At 35.0% G+C, this 20,247-nt stretch overlaps 1 protein-coding gene across 2 annotated transcripts in view; it reads left to right on the top strand.

Moving 5' to 3' along the window:
• Positions 1–20,247, top strand: part of LOC143248951 (testis-expressed protein 47-like) — a 62,941-nt gene that overhangs the window by 40,466 nt on the left and 2,228 nt on the right. The window contains exon 8 of one of the 2 annotated variants that reach the window (XR_013027295.1): positions 1,796–1,937. Coding sequence is in view for 1 of the 2 variants with exons in the window: in XM_076497998.1 (XP_076354113.1) it covers positions 1,796–1,851 (56 nt within the window). In the remaining variant the exon portion in view is untranslated. Of the gene's footprint in view, positions 1–1,795; positions 2,180–20,247 lie in introns of those variants that run through there. The other variant, XM_076497998.1, reaches the window with a different exon arrangement.

The raw sequence follows: 20,247 nt of genomic DNA, 5'->3' as shown, positions 1-20,247 counted from the left end.
GCATGAATCTTAATCCCCAATTCATGGATTGGAGGTGAAGATGGTATGATCCTTATCCTACTCTCACATGGTTTTTGATATAGCTGACTTGAGAAGTATGATTGAACACGCCCTAGCCACTCTATACCTCATGATTTCTGTCCTTGTATTTTATGAATTTCAACACAAGGGTGAATAATATACTTGGTTGAGAAGTGGTGTGGTTTATCTCCTCTGATCTTTGGATCTCTTCTCTCATGGTCAAGGGTATCCTTTGGACAATTTTAGAGGTATTTCTATTGTATCCATGCACCAGTCCATCCTTCTTCCTAATGTGAGATTCAAGCTAATCAAGTACCATATTGGAAGTTATAATTTTCCAATACTGAAAATGTATTTCCAACGGATATGTCACTCCACTCACACTTCCCACCATTCCTCCTCACATCTTCTGTTCAACTTCAAAGTGAAGGTTTGGTAGAGGAGTGAAGAGAATCACATGCATCACATGAGCATACTATGCTATCAGTTAATAGTTGCAGCAGAGTGATTTGTATGAGAGACAAGTGAGAATGTACTGATTCCAACAAGGGGTGTGTGCAGGTATTTTGGCATGTGTGAAGAAAAAGTTTGCACATAGAGGGAATTACTGAATGAGAATGGCTAATCTTGTGATATGTGGTAAGTATCTATGAAATACATTTTCATTATAGAAAAATTATAACATTTCTGACACTCATTTTTTCAAAATGTTTTTTTAATTAAAATATTTGTTTGTTGGTTTTTTTCAACAAAGTTAGCTTACCTTAAGTCCAAGTTTCAACTTGTTTTTAAATTGATTAGCATTAATATTGTCATCAGGTTTAAATATGACTTGAGCTGACATATATTTCAATAAGTTTAGTCAGGAATGTCTAATTTTAATAAAGTTTAAAAACAAATTATCAAACTTCTTCATACAGTTGCTCACTCACACGTACTTAACATATGTATCTTGAAGTAAGTTTGACCACAAACAGCTAGGCATTAATAATCTTTCAAAACATACTAAAACTCCTACCTCATTATAACTTGAGTTATAAACTTCCAGGTATTAATAAACTTTGTAAGCACATTCTAAAGCTTCCTGATGTAGCTGCTGACTGTGTTGGTCTGCATCTTCATAAGTTGAGTCATAAACTTCAATATTTTAATAACTTTTCTGAGTTAATTCTAAAGTTTCCTGATATAGCTGCTGACTGAGTTAGCCTATGCCTTCATGAGTTATGAACTTCTAGATATTAATAAACTTTATAAGCACATTCTAAAGCTTTCTGAAATAACTATTTAGATATTCATGTGTCATATAATAAATTACTTGTAATTTGATACTCTGAATGTTGAAAAAATAAAAAAGAGATGATGTTGTATTTTCTACAATTTCAGAATGTAATGTAAATAAATCGTGGAATGTAAAGAAACAGAGAAAAAAGCAACAAGTAGAAACTGTTCTTTAAATCCTTCAACCATTCATCAACTATTTTCTTCATAGATATATACCATATTATAGGAATAAATTTGCCTCAACTGGAAACTTGTATGCCTTTCCATATCTTAAACTTATGACCTCTTGTTAAACAAATTTCAACTCAATACAGTCTGACGTTGCCTCTATCTTATCAATTCCCCTAATAATTTGAATGTTCATATTAAATGTTTCCTTTAAGGAGAGAACAAGTTAAAAGACTAATGTAGTTGAGGATCATGTTTTATATGATTAATAAGTTGCTGAAAGCTTACTAAAAGTTTAAGTTACCTTTGTTTTTTTGTTTTACAGATATTACCTGGCCAGCACCAATAAGAATAGTAGTATATCTACTAAAAGACAATTAATAAAGAGTAGATGAAAACAAGTTATAAATAAATTTGATTTTTGCGGCCTGATTCTCATCATATTTTATGAAGTAGCTAACAAATAAGTAAGTTATATGTTGTAGAATGTTGTATTTAAAAATATTATAGTTCTGTAAATAATAAAATCAAACAAAAAAAGAAAGAAGTGAATAAAACCACTACTATCTAGCATTAATAACTTCTACCACACAAATAACATGTCTATTGAAGAAATCCCTATGAATGAAAATAATTATACAAGTCTGAAATAAATAATAACACTATGTAACACAAATTTTGTTCCTGGATAGTATGTATTATTTCTTAATTGCTTATGTAGTAAAAGTACAGATAATAGCCATTATTCCCTACAAACTTTGCTTTTGTGACCTGCATAATGAAAATTTAGAAATTAACCTATTTTCTATGTAAAAACAGGTAATTTTGCACATTTACATTTACATAAGGTCTGAATAAAACAACATATGAATCAAGATTTACATGTATTTATACTACAGTTATACAAAAATATTTAGAAATGAGTAGTTTCTCGAAATATCCCATTATGGTTCAGTTATGTGCTCCCAGGTCACAAAAGCAAAGTTTGAAAAGAAAAGTAGGTCTTTTCCATTTACTTTAGGCATAAGGAATTGGGAAATAACAACTTCTGCCCAGGAACAAGAAGAAGTAAAAATTTTGTTAGATAGTGTAATTACATAAACGTGTGAAATAGAATAATACTATTTATTGACCATTATGAAAGAATAATAATTATGCACCAGCTGGAACTAAAAGAATTAAAAATTGTACATATGTGGTATTTCCAATTCCTAATTATATTATTGTGTTTTTACAGAATTAACAACTTAAATGATTGATGACATAAAAACTGATTATTTACTTGAAAAAAAGTGGATAATTTTATCTTCATCATCATCATGTATTTTATATTTAGGTTATTTATTGAATACCTCACTCTTAGCTTTTTTATGATCCCATCTATGGAAAGCTGTTGAGGTATAAAAATAACATGTTGGTTCAATGCATATGGCTCATCATCATCATTTTACCTTCATGTCATTTGTTGAACACATAACCCTTAGCTCTTTTCAGATCCCATTTTGTAATTAAATTTTAATGAATGTGCATTTATCTCTAGTTTCTTTTATTTACTGATATTAATATGCATTCTTATGAAGAATTCTGCACTTTTGTAACATTAAAGGTTTGACAAATCTCAGAATTTAATGCCTTGGGAAGTCTGTAAGACTATTGAATATTGATTTATATACTTACTGCTGCATATTTATCTGAAACTTATTAATACTGCTTTACTTACTGCTACTAAGTAAATTCATCTAAGACTAATGAATCCCACTTAACTTAATCCTACATTCTTATCTAAGACTACTGAATACTGCTTTACTTATATCTACATACTTATCTAATACTACTGTGTACTACTTTATGTAAATCTACAACATAGACTTATCTAAGACTACTAAATACTGCTTTGCTTACATACACATACGTATCTAAAACTACTCAGTACTGTTTATGTAGTGCTATCACATAGACTTATATAAAGCTATCAAAGATTGCTTTACTTATTACTACATACTTATCTTAGGCTACTGAATATTGCTTTACATAAAAAGATTACTGAATACTGTTGCATACTTTTCTAAAACTATTTAATGTTACTTTACTTACTACTATATAATTATCTAAGATTCTTTAATACTACTTTATTTACTGCTATACTGGCTTATCCAAGATTATTAAATACTGTTTTACTTAAGTCTGCATATTTGTCTAAGACTATTAAAGGATGATCTACTTACAGCTATTATAGAGAATTATCTAAGTATACTAAATGCTGCTCTACCTACTGCTAAAAACTTATCTGAGACAACTTAGTGCTGCCTTACTTACTGCTATATTTTTACCTCTTTATCTAAGAATATTCAAAACTATATTTCTTACTTCTACATCTTTATCTAAAACTACTAAATGTAGTTTTACTGACTGATGCCTACTTATCTAAAACTATTTAATACAGCTTTACTTATTGCTACATAGACTTACTTAAGTCTACTTAATACTGCTTTACTTATTTCTACATACTTTTTAAGCCCCTCAGTGTGGATTCCTTTACTTGGTGAGAGGACTTTCCAGGGAAGATTTTGTTCTTTCAGTTTACCTCCTCTGGGATATAAACATCCACCCACATATTTGCCGTGTGTGGCAACCTGTGAAGGGGAGGAGAGGATCCTGGTGGTTGAGGGGTCCAACCCTAACACACCACTTTGGCCATGAATTCCTGTAGACAGGCGGTCTTGGGGTGACCCCCCCTGGGTCAATTGGCTGGTCCACTTGGGCTAGGGTCAACCAAGTACCAGTATTGGATGTTCTTAACAGGTGTTGTGGATATTGTATCTGATGCTGGTGTTTGGGTATAGTGCTCACAAAACCCTGGTGTTGCTGCAGTGTCCTTGTTTGACATTGTAATGCATCCCCTCATAGGACTCCATGGTGGGTGGGGTAAGTGGGCACCGAAATATTCCTTTTTTTTATTATGGATCCTCCAAATAAAAACTTAAATAAAATAGTGAAAAAACAGTCCATAGGTAAACGACCATGTCTTGAAGATTCTGAGCAGCAATCTTCAACATCTGTAAAACATGTTGTATTTCATTTTCATATCCTACATTCTCTTTCAGACAAACCTTTAGGGAAATGTCTCCCTTTTTCATTCAGAAGGGACTAGAGGGACTTGCTGGCTCTCCAAATTTAGTAAAGACTCTTTGATCTGGTGACATATTGGTGGAAACATCCACATCTCAACACAGTGAACTCCTTTTGCATTCAAAGATGATTGGGGATATACCCATTGAGGTATGCTACTTTGAATTCACCATGAGGAGTTATTGTTGAGAGGGATTTGAAGAACATTCCTGAGTCAGAGATTCTCACTGGTTTCTCTACTCAAGGAGCTTCTGCAGTGAGGTGTATCTCCACTTTCAAAGTTGGAGTTACGATGCCAACCAATATCCTCATTCTGAAATTTGCATCACCATGTCCATCTGCCACCATCAAGGCAGGTTATCTTAATTGCATGGTACGGCCATACATTCCAAACCCTCTCAGATGTTTCAAGTGTCAGCAGTTCAGTCACTCAAAGACGTCATATCGTGGTTCCTTGACTTATGCTTGTTGCGGTGGCAAGGACCATGATGCATATGAGTGTGAAATGGACCCTCATTGTGTCAGTTGCAATGGCTCTCACCCATCCTACTTTCGTTCTTGTCCTAAATGGTTGGAAGAAAAATGGGTGCAGCATTTGAAAATAATTCATAACATTAATTATCCAGAGGCTCGAAAGTTGCTGTCCACCACTTCATCTCGGACATATGCTACTGCACTTTGTTCCACTACTACAGTGGGAGTGCAGATGGATCTCTCTGTGTCTCCAAAAGAATCGTTCTCAAAACAAATGAAACGTCTTTTGGCCTTCATGGTTAAAAAGTTGACAAATCAATTTCAACACCCATCTTTGTCCCTTCCATACATTCCAACAAATCCCAAGATCCACTTCCTTTGGTTCTGGATACAGGCATTTCCTCGGATACATTTTCTTCTCCCTCCCCAAGATGCGAAACGATCATTCATTCACATCCTCAGTCACTGGAATGCTCTTCCAACAGCAAAGACCTGCCCAATCGACCCAGGGCAGGGTCTATGGAGGTCGATAGACCTCCCTTGAATAAAGACAGTAAAGAAAAAAGACATGATTGTAAACAGAAGGGTTCTCCATCCAATTCGCCTACACATAAATAAAAATGGCCACCTTGATACAATGGAACTGTTGAGGTTTACATTCTAATCTGGATGACATCAAAACATTGATTGCTTCCTACCATCCTGTATGTCTTTCCTTACAGGAAACATTTCTGAAACCTGCCCATACTCTGCATCGCTTTCCAGCAGGCCCATGCATATGCCCGGGTGGGTGAGACATCAAAGCCAGAAGGAATCTTGGATTAAGTTCACAACCAGCATATCTTCTACCACCAATTCCAAAGTCATATGAAACAGGATTCGAAAGGTCAGTGGGCAATATAATTCTGTCCCTGTCTCGATCTTTCTCTCTGATGGTCAGGAAGTAGCTGGTACCCGTTGCATCACCGATACTCTAGGTGAAAGTTTTTGCTGTGTATCTAGCACTTCCGCTTCTTCTTCCACCTTCTTAGCCATCAAGACTCAGGAAAAGTGATCACCTCTTTCCTTTCGAGCTGATTGTCTCTATAACTATAATCATCCCTTTTCACTGGTGGAACTCAAACTGGCTCTTCATTAGTCTGGCAGTACATAGGTTGGATACGATGATGTACACTATGAAATGCTGCACCATCTATCTCCTGCTTTTCTTGCTATTCCTCATTTTGTTTTCAACCGTATTTGGCAAGAGAGTGTTTTTCCTGATGTCTGGTGCCAGGCCATTGTCCTACCTTTCTCTAAGCCTGGGAAGGATCCCAAGATTCCTTCAAACTACCGTCCAATTGCTTTGATGAGCTGTCTCTGTAAGACCTCAGAGAAGATGGTTAATGCTCACTTTGTTTAGTTCTTCGAATCAAACAGCCTCTTCTTGCCCACTGAGTGTAGGTTCTGATGACAGCACTCCACTGTGGACCACCTGATTCAACTTGAAACATCAATCAGAGAAGCCTTTCTCAAATGACAACATCTTGTATCAATATTCTTTGATACAAGGGGAAGTGCAGAGCTTATGCATATGGTCTCATGAACCTTTTTGCACCTCCTCCATTTACAACTGTTTTTACTATATGCTTCAAAACTTCATTTCTTACCAAAGCATTCCACCTGGGGTTGTGTCTTCCTTCCTTGGTGGGCCATACTTTTTCAGAACAGACAATCTTCCATTACTCCTTTTGGCCTTCGTATCCAGGCACAGTTGGATGAATTGGGTCTGTCCTTGGATAACATTGCTGTATCCACTGGTTAGCCCATCCCACCTTGGCTTCTTACAGTCCCCAAATGTGACCTATCTTTAAGTCATCTGAGAAAATCAGACATTCCCGATTGGAAATACTGTCTGTTATTTGGTGAACATTTTTCGAATCATCCTTCCATTCCTATTTATACATAAGATTCGAAATCAAGTGACTGTGTGGACTTTGCCATGGTGTGTTATGGTTTGGTGGTTGCACGCAGAATCCCCTCTATAGCTTCTGTGTTCACTGCTGAACTGTATGCCATTTCTCTTGCCCTGGATCACACAAAAACTAAGCAGTACTCACACTGCATGATTTATACTGATTTGCTTAGTTCTCTACTGGTCCTGTAATCGCTTCACATTAGTTCACACCCTGTTCTCGCCAATATTCAAAACCAACTTGTCCATTTCTCTTTAACATCTACTTCTATCCAGTTTTTCTGGATACCGTGCCACATTGGTATTCTCGGGAACAAGCTCGCTGACACTGCAGCTAAATCTGTCTGCTCTGGCACTATCACCTCTATGCCTGTTCCATACATGGACTATGGTCCTGTATTCAAGGTCGGCTCTGTGCCAGCTGGCAGTCGACTTGAAGTGAGCAATGTGAAAACAAGCTTTTCCAAATAAAACCCTATATTGGACTTTGGCCGTCTTGCTTCCATAAGGATTGGAAAGAGGAAGTTGTTCTAACTGGACTATGCATTGGTAACAGTTTTTTAACTCATCATTTTCTTTTATCTGGAGCTGATGCACTAATGTGTAGTCTGTGTAACACTCAGATCACAATAAGACACATTTTACTTTCTTGCCATCATTATGACTCTCAACAACAGCACCATTTTAAACATGTTCTGTTCCAAGGTTTGTCCATAACGTTAAACAGTGTTATTGGTGATGGTGACATTGTCCGCCTTGGAAATGTTTTTAGTTTTTTTAAAGGTCATTAATCTTTTTAATGCCATTTAAGTTTTTTAATTTATACATTAGACCTTTTTTAATGTAATTCCCTTTTAAGAATCAAAGTCCATTGAGTTCAATTTGAAATTAGAAAATGGCTGTAACATCAAAATACTTGAAACCAGGACTAGAAAGGCCAACTTTTCAGGTGACTAATGCTGCTGTTTGAACTACTTGTTAGTCATCCTGGCGAGTTACTATTAAAATTTTACTAGAGGCCTTTTAAAATTTTTATTACTTTACTTTTTGAAAATGACTGTAACGTCAAATAATTCAGAACCAGGACTGGAAAGGCCAACTTCAGGTGACTGATGGTGGTTTTTGTACTTACCTGTTAGTTTTCCTGGTGAGTTATGATAATTACAATTATGTTACAGAAAGTCCTTTACAACTTTTATCACTGTAGTTTTTCTCTTAATGTTGTAGACTAGATGTAAACATTGGTTTTATGCTATTTATTTATTTTTTAACTTTGTTTTGTTTTACCTTAATTTCCTTTTATGAATTTTACTAAGCTTATTTTAATTTTAACTTTTTACCAGATGATTGGTGCAGATAGCCTTGCTGCTTGATGCCATAAAACACCAAATCAACCAACCAACTTTTTAAAGACCACTAAATGCTGCTGTACTTACTGCTACTATATAACCTTATACTGTAGTACTGAATACTCCTTTACATACTGCTATATACTTATCTAACACTGCTGAGTGCTGATTTATATACTTTTAAATAGATGTGTCCAAGACATTTTGATAATTGAAACTTAAACCTACTCTTTAAGAATATACTATGCATTGTGGTTGAATGTGAAAGTAAAAACAAGGGGAGAGGACAATCAGAAAATTCCCCCGTATATACTAGTGACTAATACTTTACATACTGCTACAAAGCAGGAAACCATCCTTGATATACCAATGACTATTGAATAGTACTTGACACATTACTACACAGGATATACTAGGAATTCCTCCTGGACATGCTACTCACTGTTTGGTACTGTTTTACACACTGCTACATACCAAGAAACTCCCGTGTTGAGTTCTATTTTACATACTGCTACACACTGTATACTAGGAATAACTCCTGGTTATGCCACTGACTGTTTAATACTATTTTGCATACTGCTACACACTGTATACTAGTAATAACTCTTGGATTTATTACTGTCTGTTGAATATTATTTTACATAGTGCTACACACTTTATACTAGGAGTCACTCCTGGACATGTCACTGACTATTGAAAACTATTTTGCATACAGCTACACACTGTATACAAGGAATCATTTCTGGATATGTTACTGATTGTTTAATACTGTTTTACATACTGCTACACACTGTATTAAAATTCACTTTTGGACATGTTACTGACTGTTGAGTGCTATTTTACATACTGCTACTCACTGTATACTAGGAAACACTTCTGGATATGTCACTGACTATTTAATATTATTTTGCATAGTGTTACACACTGTATATGATGAATCACTCCTGGATATGTTAGTGTCTGTTGAATACTATTTTACATACTGCTACTCACTGTATACTAGGAATCACTCCTGGATATGTTACTGACTGCTTAATACTATTTTACGTACTGCTTCAAGTACTTACCTAAAACCTTTAAAATCAGCATGAAAATGTTTGGAAGCTAAATAAATATAAATAGCTGTGGACTTATGCATAGGTATTCACAGCAGCTTTTCCAGTAAGAATACAGTATCATCCGTATTGTTCTTTGGTTTGAAAAATACATGTTCAATTTACATCAGCAATTCAGAATACCAAACAAGAATGCATGGCAATAAAAAATTAATTGTAAACTACATGTGTTATTTTAACTTTCCTCATGGTGACAGTTAACTAAAGTTTTTCCATTTTTTATGCTTATAGAAAAATCAGTATACTGACTGTAGATGCAAACAAAATAGTAACGATTTGAAATAACAACAGTTAATTTGGTTCAGAAATGTGCTCAAAGATTTCAGAAAGGTTCCTTCAACCTCTTTGTTAATGATTATTGTTGTTTGTTTTTAACGTATAGCTACAAAAGGGGCTATCTGTAGTCTTCTCACTGAAGACTTAAAATATAACTGATATTTAGCATTAAAAGCTGTCATATTTGCCATTAAGCTATTAAAAACCTCCACCTATTGTTCTACTTTAAACATTACAATAACTTCAAATAAGTGAACAATATTATTTCTGCTGTAAATATTTTAGGTTAATGATAATTATATTTAAAAACTATTAGAAGTACATGATAACTTTCATACAATGGAATAATTACTCTTTGCTTTTCTTTTGTTATTCCTAATAGCAAGGCCTGGCATGGCCAGGTGGTTAAGGTACTTGACTTGCAATCTGATGGTCGTGGGTTTGAATCCCCATCACACCAAACACGCTCACCCTTTCAGCTGTGGGGGCATATAATATGACAGTCAATTGGTGACAGTCAGTTCGACTATTCATTGGTAAAAGAGTAGCCTAAAAACTGACAGTGAGTGGTGATGACTAGCTGCCTTCCCTCTAGTCTTACACTGCAAAATTAAGGATGGCTAGCATAGGTAATAGGTAGCCCTTGTGTAGCTTTGCATAGATTCAGGACAAACAAACCAAACCTATTAGCAATAATGATGAGAATAAGAATGTATGGAAAACTGTTGGGATTGGATTTGTACTTTCTACTCCGGCATTTAATGTGTACAATATTTACATACTTTGAAACTGATGAAACTGTTTATGTATTTTATTAGTATATATAAGACTTGACAACTTTCAAACTAATTGTTATGTTTCATAATCTATTGTCTATAAATATTATATATTTTAAAACTTTTGATATATGCAAGACTTACACTTTCAAACTGATTCTTCTGTTTCAGAATTTCATAACTACCACACTTGCATATTTTAAAACTATAGGTTCTTTCTAGTATTCAATGTGTACAAGATTTATGCACTTTCACCCTGATGGTTTTGTTCTCAGTGTATTCAATATTTATATACCTTTATACAGATCATTATGTTCCTGTATACAATGTGTACAATTCTATTTTTGTAATCTATGTGTACAAAATTTACCTATTTCCAAAATTATGGTTTTATTCCAGTATTGAATGTGTAAAAAGTTTTTATAATTTTGCACTGATGTTTCTATTCTAGCATTCAGTGAGTACAGTAATTATATACTATACTATAAACTAATGGTTCTATTTTTGTATTTGATGTTTTTAAAACTTGCATTTTTTCAAACTGATATATTTAATATGTATAAGACTTATGTACTATCCCAATGACATTTTTATTGCCATAATCAGTCAAACTGGAGTAATGTCATAAGTGGGACACTACAGGGCTCAGTCTTGGGACCTTTGCTCTTTTTGATTTACTTTAATAACCAGATGAGGGAACAGTGAAAAAAATTACTTGGTCTACAGTGTTGCTACTTGTGAAGAGAATGCTACTGCTTTACAAAAGGATTTAGATCTTTTAGTGAATTGGGCAAATAAAGGTGGATGGTTCTAAATTATAATAAGTGCAAGCTAATGCATGTGAGTAATAATTTGATTTATACTTATATATTGGATGGGAATAACCTTAACATGGTTATGAAAAAAGGGCCCTAAGTTCAGTGGTTGATCAGTATCTTATTTTATAAGGCAAAATTCTTTACAGTAGGTGTTTATGACCTGTTGGCAATAAATCTGATCAATACATTGACAGCATACAATCCACTTCTTTCAAAATAATATGTTTAAAACAAATTAATTGTCTTTAGACTATAGGATATCACAGTTGTAACTAAAACTCTGAATAATTCTCTTATCAAAAGCCCACACAGGCTAGTTTAGTTACTTTAGAACTCAACTGGCAGGATGAATTATTTTTCTCTACTCTGTATCTTACTGCACAATCTGCAATAAATACACTTATGTTACCCTGTGGGTTAACGGAGTTGTATCCAGAACTTCAAATAATTGTTTCCCTTTTGTCAAGGTCCACACAGGTGATTTCAGTTACTTTAGAACACCCCTTGACAAGACAAATTATTCTCTTTTATCTCTATTATTACAATATCACTGAAAAACTCACTTTAAAATATTGCCCTTTATAGCTAAATTAACAATCACACAGTTTAATTACATATTTGTAAGAATGCATAAGTATTACAAAAACAAGAGAAACAAAAACTTTATGGTATGGGAGAAATGAAAAGTATGGGATAAGGCCACATAATATTCTAAAAGTGAGGATACCAAAGACCTACAGTCAAAGAGGCAGGTGTGAATTTCTATTATATGAGCCATAGTAGGTTGGTCAGTGGAAAAAAAAACCCTAGTTGTAGACCAATGATGGAATACCTTCCACTTGCATTGATACATCTCCATGGATGATGAACAGATGGAACCAGTTAATAAGTAAGCAACTTGACATATGAAACCAGATCTTTTTGCCAAGGACCCGACAAAAGCAATGTGTGAAGACATAAGATACAAAGGGTGGGATGTAGAACATAAGACTAAGGTTGATGAAGAAGGTAGGGAGAAAGTGAAAGAGGGAAAGGATCACACACTGTAACTCTAAAAATCAAAGCTGAGCTATCCAGTAAGGAGTGAAGTGAATGAGAGAAATCACCAAATGAAGTAATTGGGTGTATGAGAGTACACATAAAAGATATCTATGTGATCAATCTTAGCTAAAGGCATTGACTATCAGAGCCTGGGAATGAGATACAGGCAACCAAAAGATAGGTAGCTTATTGCTGAAACCCATAACAAATGTATCCATGTGAAAGAGAACCCAATCAATGACAAAGAGCCCTGAAAATGAGAGGTTCTAATGATCACACTGGGATATATCCAGTCAGGTTGCAAAAAATTATTTGCAACTACATTGAATCAACCTGGCACATTACATGCAATAATATAAATGTGATGTGTGTGGGACCAGTATAAGAGGTTTAACTTCCAGAAACAGATACCCTTGGCCCTATAGAATTGTCAGAAGGAGCCATCACCATACAATTTTGGGAAAAAAATAAGGAAGTAATGCAATGGATGATGTACAACTAGAAGTTTGAGAACATTGATATTCAAAGTGATTTCAGCTACAGACCAAAGGTCCATGCTAAGATATAGATCCAGACAGAGGAAAGAAAGTAGCATGCCTACCAACATATGGGCTTTATCTTACTATCAAAGTATTCATCTTGCAGGAAAATGGGGTGGAAAGAGGATCCTGAGTAAGGTTCTATCGATCATGATGCACCCACTGAAGGGATATCGTGAGCATGATTGAGGGGAACCAATGATGCCTACAAAAAATGATAGTCTTGTGAGTAATATGTTACTAAGCTGAAAAGGTATTGCAAACCAACAGTTCCACTGAACAAAGTTGTAAAAACAAAGGCTGGGCCCAACTGATATGAGCATTGAAAAAGACCCCCAAATGGATAAGATATTTAGTGGGTCTGAAAAAGTACTTATCTATTTTGATCAACCAACTCACCTGAACTACTACAGAAAGGAGATGCTGGGTGTGACTGGTCAATTCCTGTTTGGAATGAGCCAGAGGGATGTCCATATAATAATGAAATTGCAGCCCCAGAGCATGGAGAAGTTGAGCAAAAGCTCAAACTACTTGGCAAAATACATAAGGTGCTGAGACAAGTACAAAAGAGAGATCCAAAAATTGATAAACCACCTTCAGATGGACAAACCAAAGACAAGAATGTGATTGAGTTAATATTGGTATACATAGGTAAGCACTGGAGACATCCATTTTTTTGTCATCCATAACCACGAAGGAAACACCCATCTCAGTGTGAGAAAATACTTTATGGTGAATGAGGAGAATAAAACAATTACAGGTTCTCTTGTGGACAACAGAAACACAGGACTAAAAACCCCAGGGAGAATGGGGAACAGATTTGAAGGCCCACTTCAAGAACAATCCCAAACTGTTTCTTACAGATACTGGCTTGTCATGGAATCTCAAGGGAAGAAAATGGGGTAAGGAAAGATGGGAGGTGAGAAAGAAACTGCACAATAATCCTTTTGACAGAACCTGAAGCATCCATTGATTACTGATGAAGGAAAATCAGTGCTAAAGAAACTTGAACAGCTCAGCTCCCACTGGGTAGTGACCAGTACTGGTGGTTGTGGGGGTGCATCATCGAGAAAAGTGATAAGAAGTACTCCAAATAGAGGGGACAGGTAATGGCTGGGAAGGGGAAGGAGTGAAAACTTTAATTTGAGGCATAGGGGAGTCTGACTGAGACAAACAGACTACAATATCTGTAAGGGTGGATAAATTTTGAACTGATGTCACCAAAGGCTCAAGAGTTTCTTGGGACTATTTAAAAAATGTAGTGCTTCAGAAATGAAGCCACATGTAAATCACTGAGATATGTCAAGGGTAAATAGATAAAAGCTAATGTGGACACATGATCTATAAGATGATAAATGGGCAAAAATGGAAAAGAAAAGGGCAAGGTTATCTCCAATAAAACCTCTTGGGTTTATGTGAAGAACTTCAGATATGAAGTGTATAGAAGAAAAATACTGTAATAGAGTGGTAAGGGTAATACACAAGCGAGAATATTGAGCATTAGTAAGACTTGCAGATTATTTGGGAGCCATCACCTTCTCAAATAGGCAATAAGGAACCTAACAACTGCTGGTGTAAAAATGGATAGTTAGCATAATGGACAAATGGGTATCACATAAATCAACATAAGAGCAGAAACTGGTTAGGTACAAGAGGGAGTCATTCGTGAAGCGAACTGTTACTTGCGATGAGAAATGGATCCTTTTTAACAACAGAAAGAGATCAGAATATGGTGGCAAGTGAATATCCAAGACATGCTGAAACTGCCTTTGCACCCAAAAAAGGTTATGGTGACAGTGTGGTGGTCTGCAGAGGGAATTATCCATTACTCCATTCTGCAACTATGTGAAACAATTATAGCACGATCTTGGTGCTCATAAATTGATAAAATGCATAGAAATTTAACCATCAAACAACCATCATTGGTAAACAGGCATAGATCAATTCTGCTACAAGATAATGCCAGACCCCATATCTCATAAATCACCATTTAAAAATTGAGGAAATTGAAATATGAAATTTTGGAGCATCCATTACATTCACCTAACCTATCTCCAACTAATTATCACATTTTCTGGCACTTGAAGCTGTTTTTCCAGATCAAAACATTTAGCAATCAAGAAACCATTTTTGAATCCTTCAAAGAGTTTATTGTTTCCAAAACAATGGCGTTTTACAGAGTGGATATTGTCATTGGTATAACATTGGGAGAAAACCATTGCAGCGAATGGAACATATTTTGATTAATAACAATTGTGTTTGCTAAACATATGGCGTTTTAACTTTTACCTATACAATCGGCTATTTCGTATAAAACAAACTAATATAAGGTTAGCCTTGTCTGATTAGTTGTGGCACATAAAAACATGCTGAATTTATTTCCTTGAATCTAGAGCAACCTGAATTAATTAACCTGCATAAGAAATTGCAATGTAACAATTGATAAAACAAGTAACTCTCTACAACATAACTTTTTGGAGAATAACTTCCATAAAAATATTTCACACTCTACTAATTTTGTCACTTATCCTTTTGTAAAAACATTTGCTAAAATAAAAAGATAATTTTTAGTTGTAATTCCATCAGTTCCATTTTATTCAATAAAAACTAAACTTTCTTCTTTGATATCCACTATTTTCTTACATGAGTATGTGATTCACGTCTACAACTATAAGCTTTCAAAACTAAGTATTTGTTTTGTTCAATTAAGAAATTAAGAAGAGTAAGGTGTTAGAGTTCTCTAATTTACCTGATCCTGAGCCCAATTTGTTAAATGTACTGAAGTTCACGGGAAACTATTTATTTACTTTCTATGCAGCACTAAAAACACCAATAATAATTGCTTGACAATGACTGCTGAGTATATCTGGTTTGGTTTGTTTTGAATTTCGCACAAAGCTACACGAGGGCTATGTGCACTAGCCGTCCCTAATTTAGCAGTGTAAGGGTAGTCATCACCACCCACCACCAACTCTTGGTTCACTTTACCAACGAATAGTGTGATTAATCGTCGCTTTATAACGTCCCCACGGCTGAAATGGTGAACACGTTTGATGTGACGGGAATTCGAAACCGCGACCTTCGGATTGCAAGTTGAGTGCCTTATCTATTTTGCCATGGAGTATATCTTTTAAAACATGGTTCATAATCATGATTCAGTTTACTTTTAATTATACATTCTGTTTGCTCAAAAAAAGGCGAAACAGAATCACACACGTATTATGGCTGATCATACTTCCATCCTTGATATAAAAAAAAAACCTTTAATTTTCAGAAAAACTGTTGAATCTTCCTTTCTTTTGTAAAATGCTGGTTTCCACTACTACAAATGGTAACTCGATTTAATAAAATAAAATTATTTTAACTGAAACTTACCAAGTTTGTCATTTCCAAATCTGAGACTTGTGTCACCTTTTTCTTTAGAATACAGGGCATAGAAAGGAGAGGCTTTAATCCTTTAAATACCCTGATGAGCTTGTGAACTTCAATGAGGTCATTTCTTACTCTTCTATTTTCAAGCTAAAATAAGTTTAGATGTACTATTCCATACCCATAATATCACCAACCTTACATCCACAAAATAATCATAGATAGTTGCCATTCAATAAACTGTTTTAAATTCCACTCTATCATATTACCTTTTTATAGATATGGAGACCAAACTGTACACAGTATTCCAAATGAGATCTAATTAATAATTTATATATAAATAATCACTTTGTCAGATATAAAAGACTGTTTAGTTTAGTTATTATTAGTTAATTTATGTTATATATAAAATGAATATTTTATGATTGTTTAGTTTTTCATAACAAGAGAGTTAGAAGCAATTATTTTACAGGGAATACTCATGGCAACTTTGGTAACATAACTCAGTAAGAATCGTTTGGTTTGTTTTGAATTTCGCGCAGAGCTACACGAGGGCTATCTGCGCTAGCCGTCCATAATTTAGCAGTGTAAAACTAGAGGGAAGGCAGCTAGTCATCACCACCAACCGCCAACTCTTGAGCTACTATTTTACCAACGAATAGTGAGATTGACCGTAACATTATAACGCCTCCACGGCTAAAAGGGCGAGCATGTTTGATGTGACGGGGATTCGAACCCGTGGATAGAAGTTAAAAGAAATGAAAAAATAGATAGGCTTGTCAACTGAATTCTAAAGCAGTAGAAAATAGACTTTTGATTAAAAGAAAAAGCTGTATAGTGTTTACTCTACAAATATTATTTTCATATTGTAAAGAATTTTATATATACGTTCAACTTATTTATATATATATATTAAAGTGGAGTACATGCTGTTCAACTGTTGTTGAGCTTACCGTCAAGAAATTATAGACACCTACTGTAGAAGAATCCTTAGCCCAACATACCCATATATCTAACTTACGTTATTATATATTTCTTTTAAAAAGTAAGTTTATTGTTACATATGTAATGAATTTTTATATAAAAAACTTGAAATTATATTACGTTTGCTATTAAGAACAAAGCACTGTTTCAATGGCTGTGCTAAGGTCCCTTTCTTCAGTCATGCTATTGATTTTCATCTACGAAGTGCTCATAGATTATGTGATCAATTTTAAAAATTAACAACTTCAAAAAATGTTATAAATAGAACATTACGGTTTTATTTAACTTTACAAACAACGCATAATGTTCTTCTTGTCTTAGAATACTTCTACATGTGCACCATTTGTTGCTCAGAAAATGTCTAGATGATACTCTTTCTCCCTTCAGGTGTTATTCAGCATCTCAGGAGTTACATTCCTTATTGAATCGATTATTCTGCAAATGAAGTCATTTGTGTAGAATTGTCCACTATGCTTTCTGCCAAATTTAGTTCAAGGACAATACAATGAATGAACGTCTTTGGACATCTAAGAAGTGTTTCTTGTCTACGACCAGCTGTTGTATCAGATAACACGTGAAAACTCAGCTTCCATTTGTTGTAACTTTGTTGGTAATCTTATTGTACTGACACGACTGATTTGGATTCAGCAAACCAAACCACACACTGTCCCTTTCCTTTGGGTTTCTTTTTTTTTATTTTCTCTTTTCTAGCAATGCTTGTTTAACAGATCTGTAACAGAATGGAGGAAAATTTTACGAGTTGTTCGTTAAACTAAATAAAATGGGAGTGTTTATCTATAATATTTTTGAAGTAATTAACTTCTAAAATGGGTGAGATAATTTATGAATATCATGTATATTATTTATTGAATGTGTGATCCAAGTTGTAATGACCTAAATACATTATTATGAACTTAAAGGTCAATTTAAAACTATTTATTCAACTTACTAATTGATTAATGTCATTCTGTATTACCTAAACACAGCTAGAAATACCAAAGAGTTTAAATTATTCAACACATTTAACTGATTATATTCCTATCAGTATTGTTAATACAAAGAAGAAAATGCAAAATTTAAATCACTGGCACCTACAGTCAAATTAAGAAGCACTTCTCCAACCTTACTGGGCCCGTCATGGCCAGGTGGTTAAGGCGTTCAACTCGTGTTCCGAGGGTCGCGGGTTCGAATCCCTATCACACCAAACTTGGTCGCCCTTTCCCCCGTGGGAGCATTATAATGTTACAGTTAATCCCACTATTCGTTGATAAAAGAGTAGTCCAAAAGTTGACGATGGGTGGTGATGACTAGCTGCCTTCCCTCTAGTCTTACACTACTAAATTAGGGACGGTTAGCGCAGATAGCCCTCGTGTAGCTTTGCAAGAAATAAAAAACAAACAAACTTACTTCTGAATACAAGAGATCTTCCCACTTAATTTTTTATGTAACATTTTCCCAAAATTTTGTGAACTCTACGTACATAGTCCATATTCCTTTCCTTGACACAATAACAAGTAACATCCTTAAACAAAATCCCTTTAGTGAATCCATATTTAATTTTTTTTTCTGTCATGTAGAATCTAAGACAATGTCTTCAACTGTTCTGACGCTTCAGAAAATGCTAGCACCAACAGCAGTACTTGCAATTTCATTTTCAATCAGTATCATACTGACATCACAGTTACCTTACTTGTAATGCTAATTTTGTACAATAATAAATGTCTTTGACTTTTTCTTTCAGTTTAACACTCCTACGAAAAGACGTTTCTTGTCCTGATTTCTCCAAGCCCGTTCCCCTGGCTGTGGTTTCGCTAGATAGTAGATAGGGACAGTGGGAATCTCATTAATCCATTCATTAATGGATTTAAATGGCAATTTCATTTAAATACAAAATTGTTAGCCTAATATTAATAACCTTTCAAGTTGCTCTGGGGCCTATTAGGCCCCACTTTTCGTAGGAGTGTTAATTTGTACACCAAAACTAAATCAACTTTAAAATTTTAACTTATTCAAACTTCAAGTAAACAGGCCGAACATATGAAATAGCAGGTACGTATCAATAATAAAACCACATAAAAGCACCATAGATTATTCTAATGTGTAGTCTAAAGAATAGTAAATCAAGTATAATTGAAAATATTGATAGGACTAGAGCAGGGGTTCCCAACCGGGGGGTCGCGACCCCCTAGGGGGTCGCGAAGCCTTGGCAGGGGAGTCGCGTAGCCTTGTTAGAAGTAGCTTGGGATAACATGAATTTTATTTTATCAATTACATTTTCATGCTTTTACATATATTTTTTTTTTGTTTCGGTGCAAAGCAAAACGTGTGCTACGTTAGTTCAATGTCATTAGGTGATATTATGGGTGTATGTATGCGTGCCTGTGAGTGAATGTGTATGTGTCTGCAACTGTATGTATGTGTGTACTAGTGAGTAGCGAGTATGTGAGTGCACGCGCATGTACGTATGCTTGTGTGTCTGTTTAGCTGTTATTAAGTGTGTGTGTGCTCGCTGTCGACACGTGAGTCACATGTCCGTTGCTGATTGGTGGATGACGAATCGCGCGACTGACCACGCTCCTTTCCCTCCCAATACTTACCCCATCATTACTCTACCTGCACCCCCCACAAGTAGTCAGTGTAAGATATACAGTTGCCAAAGCGTTCATTATTCCACATTTTTTATTTTATTTTAACAAGGAGATAAGTAAGCAGTAAAGGTGAGTTGTGTCCATGGCTAAACGGCGCAGATACTCAGAATGCTACCTCAACATTGGCTTCACCACTGTGCTCGCCAACGACGGCATCGAGAAACCACAGTGTGTTTTGTGCCATGCTGTCCTGAGTGCAGAGTCAATGAAACCATCAAAACTCAAGCGTCATCTCGAGACGAAACATCCAGAACACGCAAAGAAGGGTTTGGATTTCTTCAAACGGCATGAACGGTGTCTTAAAA

This window comes from Tachypleus tridentatus, chromosome 4, assembly GCF_004210375.1.
Source record: "Tachypleus tridentatus isolate NWPU-2018 chromosome 4, ASM421037v1, whole genome shotgun sequence".
In the NCBI taxonomy this organism is placed as follows: domain Eukaryota; kingdom Metazoa; phylum Arthropoda; class Merostomata; order Xiphosura; family Limulidae; genus Tachypleus; species Tachypleus tridentatus.
Note: the sequence above shows the minus strand (reverse complement) of the source record. Positions and strands in the feature narration are given on the sequence as shown.